At 35.3% G+C, this 21,281-nt stretch overlaps 1 protein-coding gene across 1 annotated transcript; it reads right to left on the reverse strand.

Annotated features, from left to right (window-relative positions):
- Positions 1–1,664: 1,664 nt before the first annotated feature.
- Positions 1,665–7,268, reverse strand: LOC110453435. Its single transcript, XM_021502377.1, has 2 exons — positions 6,991–7,268; positions 1,665–3,044 (listed from the first exon to the last, which is right to left on the reverse strand). The coding sequence occupies exon 2, from the start codon at positions 3,020–3,022 to the stop codon at positions 2,267–2,269; it is 756 nt and encodes a 251-aa protein (XP_021358052.1). The 5' UTR covers positions 3,023–3,044; positions 6,991–7,268; the 3' UTR covers positions 1,665–2,266.
- Between the last annotated feature and the right edge of the window lie 14,013 nt (positions 7,269–21,281).

A 21,281-nucleotide genomic window follows, 5' to 3' on the forward strand; every position in this document is an offset into this window, starting at 1 on the left:
GGTATCTTATGATGAAATTTGTTGTTTGCCTTTATACTGTTACAGTGTTTTACCATTTATATATGTTTGTCGAAATACAAGCTCCTGAGAGCTTAAGTTAACTATGACATATATTCAACGTAAAATAATGATTCTTGTATCTTGTATTTTGATGGAACATGCCACTATGCTTTTATCTGATAGTTTTAAGATAAAAAGAACCCACACACAAGATTTTAATCACGAACTTTTCAACTTTTCTCGACAATGCGCCTTTGTATAATCTACAGCACGATGAAGGACACAAGTTAAGGTATACTGGTGATGCCGTCATGTACAAATGTATGTAAACTGTAAAACGAAAGTAGGTCTGCGCGATCGCAAACATTTAATGCTGATATTTTCGCATACATTTCAGTTAGTACTTGATGTGATAGCAATGGATTACATGAGTGTTACCTTGTGTTGTATTCTAGCACATCGGTGTCTCAATACATACGGTATTTATCTGTTAATGTTCGATAAACGTCTGTGTTTTATTACTGTCCTGATTGTGTTGTGAGTTATTTCCGGTTCACGTCGTATCAAGTGCGCTTCCAGTTACGTCAAAAAATGCAAATTTTTCAATACATGATGTAACAAAATCTTGATATTTATTAATTAAAGATTGTTTAAAGAATAAACGAGCATAACAAAAACAATATCAATACATTGTAAATATTATTTTCTTGAATGTTTGCGAAGCAGACGACGTTTTGATCATAATCTCGAAACTAGAACATTTTTTCCCAAAAAATGTTTTAACATTTGAAAGAAATAAGTGGGAAAAAATGTTTTAACATTTGAAAGAAATAAGTTTGAAGGGAAAGAAATCAATTTGTTCTTTTATGAATTAATGAAAGTGATACAGAAAAGAAATAAAGTAAACAATTGATATTAAATTTATCAAAAACATCATCCTTAGAGAGTATATTCTGAGCATGATCGTTTAGAAGCTTTGCAATACTTCAAACTCTTTCAAACGCGCATCAGCTCGAGATTAGGTCCTATTTACCAAATGGCGACTGAAAGTAGCAAGGCGGATTAGATTGAAACTTCAATTGTGTATATTTCGGCAAGTAAACATTGTTCAGAAAGCCCGTGTGGTCTGATCATCTAATTTAGTCAACGTGTACTCATATCAGTCGTTGTTTAGTCGCTACGGTCAATCACATAAAAATTAGGATTATTATATAAACTTATTGTAATTATTAATACACAATCCGTTTTTAAAATATAAAAAAAACCAAAAACATCATCATTAAATGCACAGCAAGCATGATAGTTTATATAATTGTAGGTCTCATAAGTAATAACGACAGTATGATCCACAATGGACACTGGATCCGGACCAACAAGCTGTCTTAGGGTTCGTAATCAATAAATAGGTATATAGGATCTAGTATATATACCTCAGTATATATAAAAAATAGGTATATAGGATCTAGTATATATAACTCAGTATATATATAAATAGGCATATAGGATCTAGTATATATACCTCAGTATATATATATAAATAGGTATATAGGATCTAGCATATATACCTCAGTATATATATAAATAGGGATATAGGATCTAGTATATATACCTCAGTATATATAAAAATAGGTATATAGGATCTAGTATATATACCTCAGTATATATATAAATAGGTATATAGGATCTAGTATATATAACTCAGTATATATATAAATAGGTATATAGGATCTAGTAACAACAGTTGTGCAGTCAAAGGCATTTGTCAAATTTTCAGACGAACAACTACAGTTATAGATTTCCCCACCTTATTCATTCAGATTTTTTCTTTAAATTCACTTGACTTCGTCTATGCAATAAGTTTATTTACATTTAACATAATACATCTAGACATACTATGTTAGCAGTCACGGCATCTTCAAGATGATTGTTTGCAGTAATAGCCTTTGCTTACAAGCTGTTCATCTTTGTTATATATGTTTCGATGTATCGTTCATGTTTCTGTCTCGAAAAAGGGTCGGATTGCCCTAAGAATTTGACAAATTCTATTGTCTGCATTGTCGTTATTACGTCTTTGTAGATATATTACATATATTTGTATATCTCTGAGATACATCATAAGGTATTTATTCAAACCACTGTAACATAAATATAAGACTCAAAATTAAACGCAGCAGATATGGCACCGAGAAAGTTATACAGAGGTACAAACAAACTAAAACAAAGCTAACTAAAAGAAAAAAGAAAAATTCTTTGAAAATAAAATAATTCAAAGCACCGTGTGTCGTCTCTCGCACATGGCGCTGAGTGGAGGAAATGTCACTTTCTTCTTTCGCCTATATACTCTCTTGGAATAAGGTGTACTGGGGGTTTCCACCGTAGGATGTGTATTACTTTGACTATTAAACCTCTCTACATCCTTCTCTATCAATCGTACAAATTTCGTTTTACTTTGGTCGGAACACATGATGTCTGGTAGATTAATGTTTTTGACGTCCTCCTTCGATTCGGTCCGAGTAATTCCCGGAGGAAAGCTTACACTGTTTTCCACATGGTGTCTCAGTATTGAATTCGATCTGTATAGTTTTGGTTTTTTGGCGACTGGCATTGACTGATGTAATCCGTTTTCTTTTAAAATATCCAGAGGTTTGTGAACATCGGGGAGCCTTAACTGTACCTTATTCAATTCGGAATTTTGGTAACTAAACTTGACAATGTGTTTGTCCTCTTGCCTTTGTTGTCCGGTTTTGTCCCTGATGCTGTCAGTGTACGTCTTAAGGCTGTCCCCCTCCACGTCGTCGTTAAGGTATTCCAGGTTCTGCTTCTCCTCCTCCAGCCGCGTCAGTTCGTGCGTCGCCTCCAGCTTCTCTCGTGTCAGATGCTTGAGCTCCACGTGCCATAGCCTCTCTATGTGTGTCAGTTGTCTCTCCAGGCCTTTCTGTTCACGAATGTTCTTGATGGACGCCGCCACTGCGTCATTCTTTTGTCGCACACTTTTGGCAGCTACAGGGGACTCGGACATCATTGCAGACCGTGGATATTGTAGCCTGGAATAACATGTAGAAACTCGTTATTTCATTTTAACAAGTGATATGTAAAAACAAATTTCTCTCCTAAAAGTGAAAAAAGGATCATTCAAAAATGTATTTACTTATCAGAACGGTAATTCTATTCAGAGTGTATCGCCTATCCTCTGTTCTGATGAGGCTGCGTTAGGAGAGTCTAATCGTTTACCTTTTTATATCTGCATAACTACGCAATAACAGACCAACAGTCTTACTAGATAATAAGCAAGTGTAGAGTACGTTAAGTTGTCTGTTAAAAATGGTGTACAACATTGTTGTTAGACATGCCATCTGATTACTAATACCTGCCTCTGTTTTATACAATGTATACATATATAATTAATGCTTTTCCCTTAAAATACTTCTAAACAAAATAAAATCAGGAAATTCATTAAGCTTATTTGATTAAATATCCTCAATAATATTGTTAATAAAACTCAACGAAATGATGTGAATTCATGAGATTAATTTATTTTCTGAAATTGTTAGTCCTTGCTAATGAACTAATAACAGATTAAAAATATATCAAAGATATACAATACATTCTGCAGATGTCACGTACTTAATAACAACTAAGATATTTCTATATAAACCCAATAAACTAGATATTTCTTAAACAACTCACATGTATAATCAGTTATAAGTAATATGCTTTGATAGTTTTTCACGATTCCTCTATACACCAAGGAAGGTAACACGGATTACTCGTTATACCCAGGAGGGTGACACGGATTACTCTATACACCCTGGAGGGTGATACGGATTACTCTATACACACAGGAGGGTGACACGGATTACTCTATACACCCAGGAGGGTGACACGGATTATTCTATACACCCAGAAGGGTGATACGGATTACTCTATATACTCAGTAGGGTGACACGGATTACTCTATACACCCAGAAGGGTGACCCGGATTACTCTATATACTCAGTAGGGTGACACGGATTACTCTATAAACCCAGGAGGGTGACACGGATTTCTCTATATATTCAGTAGGGTGACACGGATTCCTCGATACACCCAGGAGGGGGCCACGGATTACTCTATAAACCCAGGAGGGTGACCAGGATTACTCTATACACCCTGGAGGGTGACCCGGATTACTCTATATGCCCAGTAGGGTGACACGGATTTCTCTATACACCCAGGACGGTGACACGGATTACTATATACACCCAGGAGGGTAACACGGATTACTCTATACACAGAGGAGGGTGACACGGATTACTCTATACCCCCAGGAGGGTGACACGGATTCCTCTATATAACATTGATACCTAGTGTCTATTGTAACACTTACATATAACATTGATACACAGTATATATTGTAACACTTACATATAACATTGATACACAGTGTCTATTGTAACACTTACATATAACATAGTACACAGTGTCTATTGTAACACTTACATATAACATTGATACTCAGTGTCTATTGTAACACTTACATACCTAGTATCTATTGTAACACTAACATATAACATTGATACCTAGTGTCTATGTTAACACTTACATATAACATTGATACCTAGTGTCTATTGTAACACTTACATATAACATTGATACATAGTATCTATTGTAACACTAACATATAACATTGATACATAGTATCTATTGTAACACTTACATATATCATTGATACCTATTGTCTATTGTAACACTAACATATAACATTGTTACCTAGTGTCTATTGTAACACTAACATATAACATTGATACCTAGTGTCTATTGTAACACTAACATATAACATAGATACCTAGTGTCTATTGTAACACTTACATATAACATTGATACTTAGTGTCTATTGTAACACTAACATATAACATTGATACCTAGTGTCTATGTTAACACTTACATATAACATTGATACCTAGTATCTATTATAACACTTACATATAACATAGATACCTAGTGTCTATTGTTACACTTACATATAACATTGATACCTAGTGTCTATTGTAACACTTACATACCTAGTGTCTATTGTAACACTTACATATAACATTGATACTCAGTGTCTATTGTAACACTAACATATAACATTGATACCTAGTGTCTATTGTAACACTTACATATAACATAGATACCTAGTGTCTATTGTAACACTTACATATAACATTGTTACCTAGTGTGTATTGTAACACTTACATATAACATTGATACCTAGTGTCTATTGTAACACTTACATATAACATTGATACCTAGTTTCTATTGTAACACTAACATATAACATTGGTACACAGTGTCTATTGTAACACTTACATATAACATTGATACCTAGTGTCTATTGTAACACTTACATATAACATTAGTACACAGTGTCTATTGTAACACTTACATATAACATTAATACTCAGTGTCTATTGTAACACTTACATACCTAGTGTCTATGTTAACACTTACATATAACATTGATACCAAGTATCTATTGTAAGACTAACATATAACATTGATACCTAGTGTCTATTGTAACACTAACATATAACATTGATACCTAATGTCTATGTTAACACTTACATATAACATTGTTACCTAGTGTCTATTGTAATACTAACATATAACATTGATACCTAGTGTCTATTGTAACACTAACGTATAACATTGTTACCTAGGGTCTATTGTAATACTAACATATAACATAGATTCCTAGTGTCTATTGTTATACTAACATATAACATTATTGATACCTAGTGTCTAGTGTAACACTAACATATACCATTGTTACCTAGTGTCTATTTTTACACTTACATATAACATTGATCCCTAATGTCTATGTTAACACTAACATATACCATTGTTACCTAGTGTGTATTGTAACACTTACTTATAACATTGATACTCAGTGTCTATTGTTACACTAACATATAACCTTGATACCTAGTGTCTATTGTTACTTAGTGTCTATTGTAACACTAACATATAACATTGTTACTTAGTGTCTATTGTAACACTTACATATAACATAGATACCTAGTATCTATTGTAACACTTACATAAATAAACATTGATACCTAGTGTCTATTGTTACACTTACATATAACATTGATACCTAGTGTCTATGTTAACACTTACATACCTAATGTCTATTGTAACACTAAAATATGACATTGATACTCAGTATCTATTGTTACACTAACATATAACATTGATACCTAGTGTCTGTTGTAACACTAACATATAACATTGTTACCTAGTGTCTATGGTTACACTAACATATAACATTGATACCTAGTGTCTATGGTTACACTTACATACAACATTGATACCTAGTGTCTATGGTTACACTTACATACAACATTGATACCTAGTGTCTATGGTTACACTTACATACAACATTGATACCTAGTGTCTATGGTTACACTTACATACAACATTGATACCTAGTGTCTATGGTTACACTTACATATAACATTGATACCGAGTGTGTATTGTAACACTAACATATAACATTGATACCTAGTGTCTATGGTTACACTTACATATAACATTGATACCGAGTGTCTATTGTAACACTAACATATAACATTTATAACTAGTATCTATTGTAACACTTACATATAACATTGATACCTAGTGTCTATGGTTACACTTACATACAACATTGATACCTAGTGTCTATGGTTACACTTACATACAACATTGATACCTAGTGTCTATGGTTACACTTACATACAACATTGATACCTAGTGTCTATGGTTACACTTACATATAACATTGATACCTAGTGTCTATTGTAACACTAACATATAACATTGATACCGAGTGTCTATTTTAACACTAACATATAACATTTATAACTAGTATCTATTGTAACACTTACATATAACATTGATACCTAGTGTCTATGGTTACGAATTGAACAATTTTTAACTGTATGCCCATAACTACGAGGCCCCTTAACATAACGAAATTTCACTTACCGTATGTGAAATAAGGTTGTTTAATTATGTAGTCATGTCGGTTTCCATTGCTGCTCTGCCCGTTAGTGACGTGGACTGTATCGCTCCTAATCCATTGACCATTTTATCTAAGGTCTAACACGATCACTAAACGAATTATATATCGTTTGTCGGATTATAGCTTATTCCTAATCCTAGGGCCCTGATCACCGCCCTGAACTAACAGTCGTGTTTAAAGTATCGTTTGTATGTTACAGAACACCTCCCCTATAGCATTGTATAACGCACATTACCACATCTCCAATGACATCACAACATGTGGGTAACAAATCTGATAGTCTCCGAACAATGGACCTGGCTGTACCATATTATATAGCTTAACCACGCTCTACTAGAGTAATGAATACTTCTTTAGTTAATTAACCTCACAACGGGGGCTTTAAAGTACAATTTCAGTACGCTGGATGAAATCGACTGAAATTATTCGTCTGTACTTATTATTAATATTATTGACGTATAAGCCTGTTGCCATATAATGTTACAACTACGGTCAATTTGATGGTGAAAGCAGTCCCGTGATCGACCTTATTCTGAGGCTACTATCCAATGATGAGTCAAACGTTAATGGTATTGAGTTCATATCTATTAGCTATTTGAAATCTTAAGTAAATGATCAGGTATATAGGATAAGCCGAACGTCGGCCTAACGTACATTAAATTGAAGCCAAACCTAATCTCAGATTACAATAGGGAAGGTCAGCGTCAACAGTTTTACAATAGGGAAGGTCAGCGTCAACATTATTACAATAGGGAAGGTCAGCGCGTCAACATAATTACAATAGGGGAGGTCAGCGTCAACATTATTACAATAGGGAAGGTCAGCGTCAACATTATTACAATAGGGAAGGTCAGCGTCAACATTATTACAATATATTTACATTTGGTGTAGAAGGGCTTTGCCGCACTAAAGTACTGCCAATAGCAGCTTCATGGTATGAGACTATAACAGAGGTTGGTCTTTGCACCTCCGAACGACTTAACAGTGTCACTACCGAACTTATCGGTATCTTCTGCTTTGATCCCGAACACCAGCTGCCTGTCTCAAGTGTCTGTGAGATCAACAAACATTTTTACGCCTGGATTTTTCACCAATTCAACCTTCTCCGATTGCACGATCAACATCAACAACATGCCGGACTGCAATTATAACTCTGACCTGATTACTGCGGGCTTCCGTTGAGTGCGTGCTCCAGATATAGGCCGTAATAAAATCGGAAAATGTTTTACGACACTTGATTAGTTACTTACAAAATGTTATTTGTTACTATTTTATGAATTGAGAATATGATATATATATAAATTAAAAACAAATGTATTATTGACGAAAGTTGCGGAGCCTTTTCAATTTTGTATAGGAAATAGCGCGTGACGTCAGCTGTTATCTTTGTGCCGTTCTAGATATTGACCTGACCTGACGGTAATAAGCGGGAAGTTGGAAAAGACATAAATTATTTTTTGCGAATTCGCATTACGAAAATACAAATATAAGCAATAAACTGCATAGATGTGGCAGACCAACTGGTATACGCGCGCACCATTCAGTTTGTCTGTGACATATGTGGCAGTTATAACAGTTGGTCTGCCACATCTATGCAGTTTATTGCTTAAATGGAAGGTCAGCGTCAACATTATTACAATAGGGAAGGTCAGCGTCAACATTAGTATGTTCAATACACAGTCACCGAGTTCTACTCACGGAACCCCTCCCAAGCATTCAGCCCTTGGTACATTGTACCATAATATGTCTTGGTTTGCTTTTAAGTGGCAACGTAGAGATCAACCCTGGTCCTACAGATATCAACTTTTATTATCAAAACGCCAGAAGTGTGGCAAACAAATTACAAACTATGAACTCCAACTTCTGTCCTTCAGACTTTGAGGTTATAGCTTTGACGGAGACATGGTTACATGATGGTGTTTTTAGTAGTGAATTATTGGATCCGGATCATTTTAACATTTTTAGGAACGACAGAAATTCGTCCAATTCCATGAAATCGAAAGGCGGAGGTGTGTCATTAGCTATAAATACAAAGTTTCAGTGTACCCCCGAACCGATTTACAAACTGATTGTGAGGTAGTATGGGTCGAAATATCCACAAATAAAAGTAAACTTTTTGTGGCTTCCATTTACCTTCCGCTCGACTGTCCACTTGATTAGATTAATGAATTCGAGCGATCCATCGAATTATTAATAGACAGTATTGGTGAGAAAGGTGACATTTTAATAGTAGGAGACCTTAATTTCCCCGATATCCAATAGTTACAGGACCCTACGGAACCCCAGTTGGTGCCCCAATGTGTAAACGATAACGCCAGGTATACATCGATACTGAACGCCGTTAGTGAACATGATTTACACCAAAATGTATCGAGTTCGACCAGGCGTGACAAAATACTCGACTGGGTCCTGGGCTTTCTGGACACGGTAGCAGTCTCGGTGTGTGACCCGATTTTGGAATCCGACCATCTAGCCATCTCGGGGAACCTCACCATATCCGATGCGGCGCGTTATACAAAATGTAGCAATATGGACCGTACAGCTTTGAACTATAAACGTGCAGACTTTATATCCATGAAATATATTTTCTAAAACACTGACTGGTCTTTTATTTTAAATTCTGAAACAATTAATGATGCGTTTTACCAACTACATGATGTACTCACTACAACTATCAAGAGATGTGTCCCCATGATTAAATTAAGAAAACGATGTTTTCCAACATGGTATGACAATGACCTTATAGCAATGGTTAAAGAGAAAGAACGTGCGTACAAAGTCTATGTCAAGGCCGGTAAACGACGTGATTCTCCTGAGTATGCTACTTTTTCTTCTCCACGGCAGGAGTTCAAATTACTCCAAACATCTAAATACTATGATTATATCACCAATGTTGAACATTCTGTAAAAGACAATCCCATACGTTTTTGAGGATTTGTTAAAGGAGAGCGGAAGGTGGGGACAGTCCCGGACTCTGTAATTCAGACTGTTTATAGTCGTCTTCCAACAATGTTGAATCTGCAAATATGTTTAACGCTTTCTTCAATAGAGTGTTCTTTATGGACGACGATTGTGATCTTCCTCAAATATATGTAAAAACTGAAATTGACTGCCCGCTAAGCACAATTGTTTTGAATTGTACTGATGTTCAGAAGACACTTACACAAATAAATGTAAAAACAGCTTGTGGCTACGACAACATATCTGGCGTAGTTTTTAAAGAGTGTGCTGACGAGTTATGTTTACCACTGTGTAACATTTTCAACCGTTCATTGAACGATGGTATCTTTCCAAGTATTTTTAAAAGGGCTAATGTTATTCCCATTTTTAAATCTGGTAAACGTAATGAAGTCTCTAATTACAGACCAGTATCTTTACTACCAATTATATCTAAAGTTTTCGAAAAACTGGTTGACGTTCATTTTTCTAATTTTATAAATCCGCTTATCTGCGATGAGCAACATGGTTTTATGCCAAAAAGGTCCCACTGTTTCAAACCTTGCATGTTTCAACCGATCAGATTTCCAAAGCCTTTGATAAAAAAGTAGAATTACATGCTGTATATACTGATTTTTCAAAGGCATTTGACCACAGATTATTATTGCATAAGTTAAAATTGTATGGTATAGAAGGTAGCATTTTAGATTGGTTTACTACTTATTTGAAAGACAGATTCCAGCGTGTTACTGTCAATGGGGCAACATCCGGTTGGTGTGATGTACCTTCCGGTGTGCCTCAAGGTTCGATACTTGGACCTAAACTTTTCCTTATTTTTATCAATGAACTGCCATTTATTCTGAAATTTTTTAAATCTCTTATGTTTGCCGACGACAGCAAAATTTTTGTGTGTGTAAGAACGTTGTCTGAGTGTGAGCAGCTACAGAGCGATATAGAAAGAGTGTATGATTGGTGCACTGTGTGGAGAATAAAAGTGAATGTAAGAAGTGCTGCCAGGTCATTTTTACAAACAAGAGGAAATGTATGAATTTTAATTACACTATGAACGGTGACAACCTGAAGAATCAATGGTTTGTGAAAGATCTTGGTGTTTGGCTGACCTCTTCAATGAGTTTTAGTACCCACGTTAGACGTACTGTTTCCAAATCAATGCGAATGCTCGGTTTTATAAAACGTACATGTACAAGTTTTAAACAAATACCTGTTTTAAGGTCTCTATATATAAGTCTTGTCAGGAGTCAGTTAGAATACTGTTGTCAGATCTGGTCTCCTTACCAAACATCTTTAATTCAACAGGTCGAAGTTGTCCAGCGTAAATTTTTGAAATTTTTATGTTTTAAGGCACACGTTGACTACAATTCCAGGTCTTACGCTGACACTTGTAGGCATTTTAATCTTCCTAGCTTCGAACATAGGCGGGCATTTTTAGACTGTGTATTTCTTTACAAAGTGTTAATAGTGCTTTTGATTGTCCATATTTAGTCAAGCAAATGTGTTTTTTAGTCCCTGGTCGTAATCTACGATCAATTCGTTTTAACCAGTTTTACTGCCAGAGAAGTAGAATACACGCTAGAAAGTATAGTATTTTAAACAGGATTCATTGTAGTTTTAACTATCTTGATTTTGCAACAGACTGTGATATGTTTTGTTCCTCTCTCGCCGAGGTAAAAGTACGGTTAAAGAATATTTGCTATCACTTATTCCTTTTGTTTTACATATGAGTATCTTTTAGTCTGTGCTACATGCATAACTGACTGTGATATTTTATACTTGTGTTGTAATGTTGTTATCCATTCTGTTAGTGGACCCTTGGGTCTGTTGAATTGGAAATAAATAAATAAAATAAACAAATAAATAAATTACAATAGGGAAGGTCAGCGTCAACATTATTACAATAGGGAAGGTCAGGGTCAACATTATTACAATATGGAAGATCAGCATCAATTTTATTACAATAGGAAAGGTCAGGGTCAACATTATTACAATAGGGAAGGGCAGCGTCAACATTATTACAATAGGAAAGGACAGGGCCAACATTATTACAATAGGGAAGGGCAGCGTCAACATTATTACAATAGGAAAGGACAGGGTCAACATTATTACAATAGGGAATGGCACCGTCAACATTATTACAATATGAAAGGTCAACGTCAACATTATTACAATAGGGAAGGTCAGCGTCAACATGATTCTACTCTTGTGTCTCACGTTAACAAACAACTGTTTATTTGTTTCCGTGATTGTACCAGAATGAACTGTCCAATGTTATGGGCAGATTACAGAAAATTATAACATTGAAAAGATATTGAAAATTACGCATATACATCAAGGTAAACGTCACATCAACTATAATACATAATTATAATAATGTTTTTCAGTATAACAATTATTTCTTACTTAAGTGATCTCGTTTGTTTCGTTCTTGGGATAATAATTATTTACAAGATGTACTTATAAAAAGGTTCACGTCATTTAGTGAACCGTTATAGGTGTAGTATTGAGTGACTCCATTCGTTTGTTAAACAGTTGTTGTAATGAATTATAAGAAGTTCTTTTTACACAACCAATAACATTTTCTATGTGACGTTCCGATGACTAGTGACAGTGTACATATCGTACCATACTTACCAGCCTGAAGAAAATGTTTAGAAAAGTTGTTGTAATGTATTTAACTCTGGAGATTTCGCCAATTTTTGATGTCATCTGTGATTTCCCATCCCTCCCTGCCATTTTGTGTGTAAATTCATTTCCTCCTGTACCTTTCCCTGGTATTTTTGCAATTTATCCAATGAAAATGGTCAAGTCTTTAACACACGATGGCGACGACAGCGGACGTCCAGGCGATAGTAGTCCTATCTTATATCATTATCATCCGGTTTTATCCACCTAGTGCTGTTGATTTTACTGACACCAAATACGAACACGTAACTTAATACATTCTTAGTAAAAATTGGGAGAAAACTGACTTCCAAAGTGTCAAAATCGTCTTGAATAACTTTTCGATGAGTACGACTCACTCCAGTATTGGCTCCAACTCAATTACGTCTAAAGGACTTAAGAAAACAGACCCATCCTGTAATATCAAGTCTGTGATGATGCTAGCCTTGCTCATTTCTGGCGATATCTCGTCCAACCCAGGACCTGTGAGAATCCCCTGCGGTGTTTGTGGTAAACCTGTTAGGTCCAACCAGCAGGGTATCCAGTGTAAAAAGTGTAGACAAAGATATTGATAAAGATGAAATATTAAAAGTCATAAACAATCTAAAAAACAACAAAAGTTGCAGTGAGGACTTAATAATCAATGAAATTTTTATTAAAGAAAAAGATATTTTGTTGCCTTGTATGGAAAAATTGTTCAATGTTCAATGCCCAGACTTAAAGTCTGGGCATTTCCCAGAAGCATGGTACAAAGCTTGTATTGTTCCAATTCACAAAAAGGGCAACTTAAATGACACCAACAATTATCGTGGCATTTCGTTAGTTAGTTGTTTTGGAAAAGTTATTATGGGCGTTTTAAATACCAGAATATTAAATTGGGAAAAAAGTATGGTATTCTAACTGACGCACAGTTTGGTTTCAGACCTGGATTGTCAACCACTGACGCCATTTTTGTTTTACAAACCCTCATAAATAAGTCCCTAAAAAAGAAAAAGCGTTTGTACTGCTGTTTTGTAGACTTTAAAAAAGCTTTTGATTTTGTTAATAGAAGTAGAAATAGCTGATGTACAAATTTTGATTGACCTATATAATAATGTTAAATCATGTGTAAAGTATAATGGAGTCCTAAGTGATAGTTTTTGCAACAAGATTGGACTTTTACAGGGCGAAGTACTGTCACCAGTTTTATTTTCTTTATATGTTAATGATTTCGAGATCAATTTCATAAAAGACAATTGTCCAAGTGTAGAACTGCAACTTAAAACCTATTTTTGATCATGTATGCAGATGACATGGTCCTGCTATCAGAAACACCAGAAGGTCTCCAATCTATGCTGGACTCCCTACAGGATTATTGTAACACATGGGATCTGGAAGTCAACATATCTAAAACCAAAATAGTTGTTTTTAGAAATGGTGGTAACTTACGAAATAATGAAACGTGGTCTTATAAAGATACAAACATTGATATCGTGGATGAATTCAAATATCTAGGTATGCTTTTTCATTATAATGGAAAATTTCTTAAAACACAGAAGCATGTGGCTGACCAAGGAAGAAAGACACTGTTCGCCTTAACATCTTCATTACGCAATTATTGTTTTAATATTGAAACTCAGTGTACTATTTTTGACTCTTATGTAAACAGTATTTTGTGTTATACCTCAGAAATCTGGGCATTTCACAAAGCACCTGATGTAAATAATAAAGTTCATTTAAATTTTTGTAAAAAAATTCTGGGAGTCAGACAATGCACTAATAATGATCTGGTTTATTGTGAACTTGGTAGATTCCCCCATATAGTCTAAAGGAAACTGAGGATTTTTAAATACTGGTTAAAAATGAAATGTAGCGATAACTGTATATTAAAAGCTTGCTATGACGAGCGTATAAGTGGTAATGATGACTGGTTAATTAATATTAGGCAAGAATTAGCTAGTATGGGTTTGGAGTATATCTTTNTATGTACAATGATGATGATGATGATGATGATGATGATAAGATGATGATGATAAGATGAAGATGAAGTTGATTGTCAATGTGTATGGACAACGACGATGATAATGATGATGATGATGATGATGATGATGATGATGATGATGATGATGATGATGATGATGATGATGATGATGATGATGATGANTAACTCAACTATTAAAAACCGAAAATGACAGGAACGTTGGTAATCCAGTCTCCATTTTTAGTATAGCCTAGAGGCTATAGCCATGGATCTAAAAGAAATTCGAAATTTAGTTTGTACAGTAAATGCCACAGAACCAAAAAAAGGAAAATATTTAAATTAAAAAAAAACCAAAAAAACATTCAGTATGTTTGATAATTTTAAATATGTTACAGTATTTGTGTAAATTTTATCTTCGTGCAGAATGTCTCGATTTTTTTCAAGGGAGACAACTCTAATCATGATCAAAATGATTGCAAAATATAAAATAAATTAACAATAAAGCCATTGTGTATATTTAGTTCAATTGTTCACTCTTTTTATATTAAACTATATGTCCTGTTTGCCTTACAGGGTGAAAAATTTAATATTTGTAGGGTTAATTGGCAATTGGCAACCTCTTTAAGCAGGAAACAAGACTTGTAACGCTATTCAATTTATCGGTGTATATAGTTTACCTCCATCACGTTGGAATGTACTTTATGAACAAGTCTATTATATTAGTGTTAGACGTAACATCTGTCGTGTTTGTGAACAGACATCTCGTCACAGAATCATGAAGGCCTACATCGGTCAAAAGGATAGCTTTGTTCATCGTATTACTAATATATATACTGAAATCCACGACCACTAAAACTTGTAGCGGAGAGCAAACCCCCTCCGCCGAAAACATTACGGTTTCAATTTTGAAAAGGGAATTAACACCAAGAGTTAAACGTGGCCTTACGGTACCAGTGGTGGTACTCCGGGCTTGGTCCGCTGCTGGTCACCATAACGCATTTGGATCACCCGGACGCTTCGATTTCAATCGATCACAGATCAAAGCCTGTTAGACTGATTGCAATTTTATTTTTATTTGTTTAACTTGCTGTATTCGAAAGGTTGTTTGCAATTGAATAATCATTTCCATGCATAAAAACGCATTTCATACACGTATTTAATTCGTTCACGATACAGTACAGTTAAATGATTCCATATACAAATAGAGAAGATACTGATTTTTTTTATCTGCTTAAGAAAGATTACGTAGTTAATAATGAAATGACCGGAAGCCAACATCAAGTGTGGTCAGTTTTATCTTTGGGAAAGTCGGTGATAAAAACAGCAACTGCTAAAATAGCGCAATATCGAGGCCTTTCTGTTAGATGTAAACGTAAACTCTACAACGCTATTGACCGAGATCATATTGAATCTCATCACATCGCAAGCAAAAGTCATAAGTATCATAAGATTTCTGTTCACGGTTGGATTTGAATAAAAAGAAATATGTTTAATAAGAGCATGCACGCACTGAGAGGGTACCACAGGGAGAATTTCAAACAGCACAAATTATTTTTTCCAACATTTACCATGCAAAATGGAGTACAACATTTGAATTTATGGCAATATGGAATATGAAGAAATGTATTTTTTTGCGTATTTCTGTAATGAATTATTATTGTCATATTTGTCATCTACAATGTTTGGCCTTCTTGTTTGTATATTAAAGTATATGGTTTGCAAAAAGTGAAAACAACAATAACGGTCTATATAAGGAAGGCTTTTGACATTTTATTGGACTCTAAACAGAAAGGGTCCCCCATGGGGTGTACTTACAAATTGCATCACAACTGGAAAAATCATAAGAAATTGGCCAAAAAATTAAAACCTATGTGTGGAAAGTTTTCTTGTTTTTTTACTAAACAAGAAGTGTATCATACCTGGAGTACCTCGATAACGTCCCTACAGAGTTTGGGATCTTATCTTTTCTCTTCTTTCTAAACTAAACAACTGTCTTCTTCCTAATGTCTCCCTTGACAATGCCTCAATTTTGGCCTTTAGTTGAGCGTTCGCCCTTGAGAGGAAGGCTTTGGGTTCTGTAACCTGGCCGAGACATACCAGAGTCTGTAAAAATGGTAGTTTCTACTCCTGCTTAAACAGAGGCGTAGCTGGGATACAAATCTTGTGTAGGCACTTGAGCAATTAACTGAAAAATGAGCTTTTTAACGACAGCAGTTTTCAAGTTTAATAAAATCAATTGATAAGTGTACCAGTGCGTTTTATGATACAAGATACGGAAAGTACGAAATTATTTATGATTGAGTTGTTATGATTTAACGTTAGGATTTTAGCAGGAGTTTTCAACTCATTTTCACTGACGACAATACTCATAAAATTATTTTAAAGTGGAATAATCACTCCTTTTTATCCAAAATCTATAAACTAAAATTTAATTCTTATTGGTAGGAGAGTGGTTCTTAAACAAAATGGAGAATACCGAAGCGTAAACGAAGTATGAACTCAAAATCGATAAAAATCGGTAAAGGGTGTACACAGTCATGGGTGTCGCAGTAAGGGGCTATTTACTGTTGATACAGGGTGACGGATATGTTGTGATACAGTTGTTTTAGTTGGCTTTTTGACTATATTAGTGTTAGAGGTTTATTGATATTAATGTAAAACATATACCGGGTGTAGATTAGGCAGTAGTTTGTTGAATCATTAGGTAATAGTTTTTTGAGTCAGATAGACGGCCATTATTTTGTATATATTGTCGGCACTTATTTGTTACAACAATTACTGGGTCCAAGATAGAACTTGGTAACGAACTGTAGGCACGCATCCGTTACAGTATTTTGAGAACATGTCCACATCTGTGAAGATGTAGGATTTCCCTGAAGTGGAGATCGGGAGGGGTCCATAGGTTTTGTCGGAGAAGGGTAAGCACGCACATAGTCACTCACAATCACAGAGTGTCTGTGGAAATAGTAATGTTCTCTGACGCGCTCCAACATGTCTTGTATACCACTGTGGCCGGCTAAAGGGGAATCGTGATAAGCTTGAGAACGGTATCAAAGGTTCTGGCAATACCAGCTGGTAAGGACAAATATTTTGGGTACGTTTGGACTTGGCCATACGAGAGTGAAATAATAATGAGTCAATAAGGACATATTCCGAGCTTTCCAAGATGATGTAACGCGCGTGTTTTTGTGATGGAGGAAGGTCACCACTCAGTTAGTATGTACTTAGAGGCTGAAGATGGGTATCATTTCTTTGCAGGCTGGAAGTATGGTCAACACTGAAATCAGTCACATTAAAAATATCCCCTTGCTCAACATCAAACACTAAAGGTTCGTGCCCAGATCCATCGCCACTTGTGTCGGTAAGAGAATCAGCTGCAGATACTGTCGGGTCTAAAGGCTCCGGATTTGAAAATAAGTTCCCATGCTTTCCAGCACTCTCTACATCTATGTCCTGTACATAGGGGTTGTGTGGTGTATATTTTACATTCATATCTTTGTCAGTGTCCTGTACATAGGGGTTGTGTGGTGTATATTTTACATTCATATCTTTGTCAGTGTCCTGTACATAGGGGTTGTCTGGTACACAAGCACTAGAATTGGCTATATCAGTGTGATCTTCTTGAAACTACATGTATTGATACTATCCATAAGTATAATTTACTGTTTATAAATAGTGTCCGTGGCCCTTCCAGTGTGGTGACAAGTAGTTAGAACCTGGGTTGTGGAGTTCAAGGGCGAACAAATTTTAAAAAGGGGGGAGTATACGTAGTGTGGCAGGTTTTAATTGTACATAGGATTAAGGTCGCCTCCTAGCTTCGAGCTAGAGGGAATTTCCCTTTAGCTCAGTGGTACAGCGTCCGACTAGGAACCTGTAGATCGCGGGTTCGATCCCCGGTGGAAGCACACTATTCTCTTTTCTGTTACAGTATAAATACATGTAGTTTCAAGAAGATCACCACATTGGGTCAATTTCTCTCGTTAAATGTATTCATTATTGGCTAGCATTGATATCAGAACATTACGGTACCATCTGAAGAAAGGAAACAGGAATGATTAATGCTAATAATTATTTTTGACTCCATACAACCACTGATTTGAAACCTTCTTCTGATTTCTTGAGGCAATCCAGCAGATCAATAAAAATGTGTTTGCCATTGCTATTAACAAGTGTTGCTAGATCATTTAAAATTCTGCGACATCCATCATGCATGATCACACGTTATTGAAAGCCATTCATTTTGTTGTCCAGTTCATATAAGAATAAAAACAGTAAAGCTATACGGGTCTAAGTGTAATCCCCGCAGACATGTCCTAATTGAAATTGTTATGATTCCCCAGCATGAAACGTCATTATCATTTTAAACAGACTAATTCTAATCAAAAAGGAATGTCCATTGAAAAATGGAATGGAGTAATCACAGACACAAACAAAAATCTATGCACTTTATCTGTTTCGAGTTTTGTATCATCGCAACAACTAAGTAAAGAAAGATGAAGGAAAAAATAGATTAAGTTCCAAAATACTCTAATATGGACAGCAGATCGAGTTTGGTTAATTATCCCTATGCAGATGACATCTAGATGAGTGATTAATATCGCCAATATTTCATTTGTAAGTGTTTCTAAGGTGCTTTGAAAAACAATGAACCAGGGCTGATTCAGTGCGGGATGGTCCAATATAGGGTTAGGGACAAGAAGCCGGGGCAAGTTTGGCCCCGGGATAACACCGGCCAATCTAGATATTTTAGGTCTTGAGCAAATATGTATAGTTTTGAGGGTCTTAGTCTTAGTAGTCTTATATACATAAACGCTTAGTATTGACTTTGGTATTGCTTTGATGCACGTTTTTTTTAATACATCAATTTGGGTCAGGTTCGTCCATTCACACCGGGGCAGGCACGGCCCATAGGATACATGGAAAGCCGTGAAATATGACGTTGCATGCATTATGACGTCATAAGTATGCTGATTCCAACGTGGACCGAACTTACACAAGGGCTGGGCACATTCGGTCATCCAATCATCCGACATGAAAAAAGTTAAATGATTCTCCAAATACGGAGGTTAGTTTGCCCTTTTGTTATTATTTTATGAAAAACATTGAGTATTTATATATATAACCATATAAACAATTGATATAGCGCTCTATCTAGCTAACATAAGCCACTCCAAAGCGCTTTACAGTACATAGTTATACAATAAATAAATTAACATAGACATTAATTCAATACAATTTTTATGGGGAATTCGCAAGAGCAGCCTTATCAGGCGCTAACTACTAGTTATATGCCACCTGGCTAATATCTCCCTATGTGTGTATGCCTGCGTGTGTGCTGGAGACTATCTGGCTATCACTGTACAGGACGACGTCTTGGATATCACAGTACAGGGTGACGTACTGGGTATCACAGTACAGGGTGACGTACTGGTTATCACAGTTCATGGTGACGTCCTTGATATCACAGTACATGGTGACTTCATGGATACCACAGTACATGCTGACGTCCTGGATATCACAGTAGAGGGTGACGTACTGAGTATCACAGTACAGGGTGACGTACTGGTTATCACAGTACAGGATGACGTACTTAGTAATACCTCCCCATGTGTGTATGCCTGCGTGTGTGCTGGAAATGTAACGTGTTCTGTTTGCAATGATACGAACAAAGGAGGATTGAGGATGGTATATTTAGAAACTTTCATAGATACCAAATATATTAAAACAATATATAATATTAAACACTCAACACCACAGAGCTGGAACTGTATTTGTCACAAATTCTTAACCAGAAATTACTAGGCAATATTAACATACAGTTTAACAGAAAACCCCTTACTTTACTGTCTTTTGCAAAAAGTGGAATACACAAAATTAAGGACATATGGGACAGTACACATAATAAATTCATAGATATTATTTCATTGTTAAATAAACCGACCCACTAACAAAACTGGATAGCTGAATTCACTAAAATAAAAAAGCAATCCCAGAGATTGCTCTTAATACTTAAACAACAAACACAAACAGACAATTAAACAAAGAGTTGATATTAAACGAGGATTTAAGTTTAGGATATTTAAAAGATGGTACATTTTCCACAACAAAACCCAGGCAATTGAAAGACCAAATGCAAAACCTAAATCAGAAGAAAAATGGGAAACTCATTTTCAAAAGGAATTTGAATGGCAAATTATTTGGGATCAAGTACACAATATAGCAATTCCCTTAAAAATGAAAGAGTTTCAATGGAAATGTTTAGATAGAAATATATAAACAGAACAAAAACTCAAACAAATGAACCGGTCTAATGACAAGTGCCATTTGTGTAGCAGAGAAATAGAAACATTAGACCAACTATTTTATCACTGTGACTTTACAAAAGAATTGATACAACTGACAAAACATAATATAATTGATAAACTACCAGGGATAAGAAGAACTTGTAGATGACTTACGTACAATTATCAACACATTAATAATCACAATCAAATGGACAATATGGAAAGAACGTAACATAATTAAGTATCAGCAAAAACCACAGACCGTCTATTCAACATTTCAGATAATCAAGAATACCACTACATAATACTTTCCAAATGCAGATTAGCAGCAGCAAAAAGAAATCCAATACATTACAAGCGGTTGTCAACGCGATTACAATTTAGAAAACACAAC

The sequence above is a fragment of the Mizuhopecten yessoensis genome, unplaced genomic scaffold (assembly GCF_002113885.1).
Source record: "Mizuhopecten yessoensis strain PY_sf001 unplaced genomic scaffold, ASM211388v2 scaffold7285, whole genome shotgun sequence".
Lineage (NCBI taxonomy): Eukaryota > Metazoa > Mollusca > Bivalvia > Pectinida > Pectinidae > Mizuhopecten > Mizuhopecten yessoensis.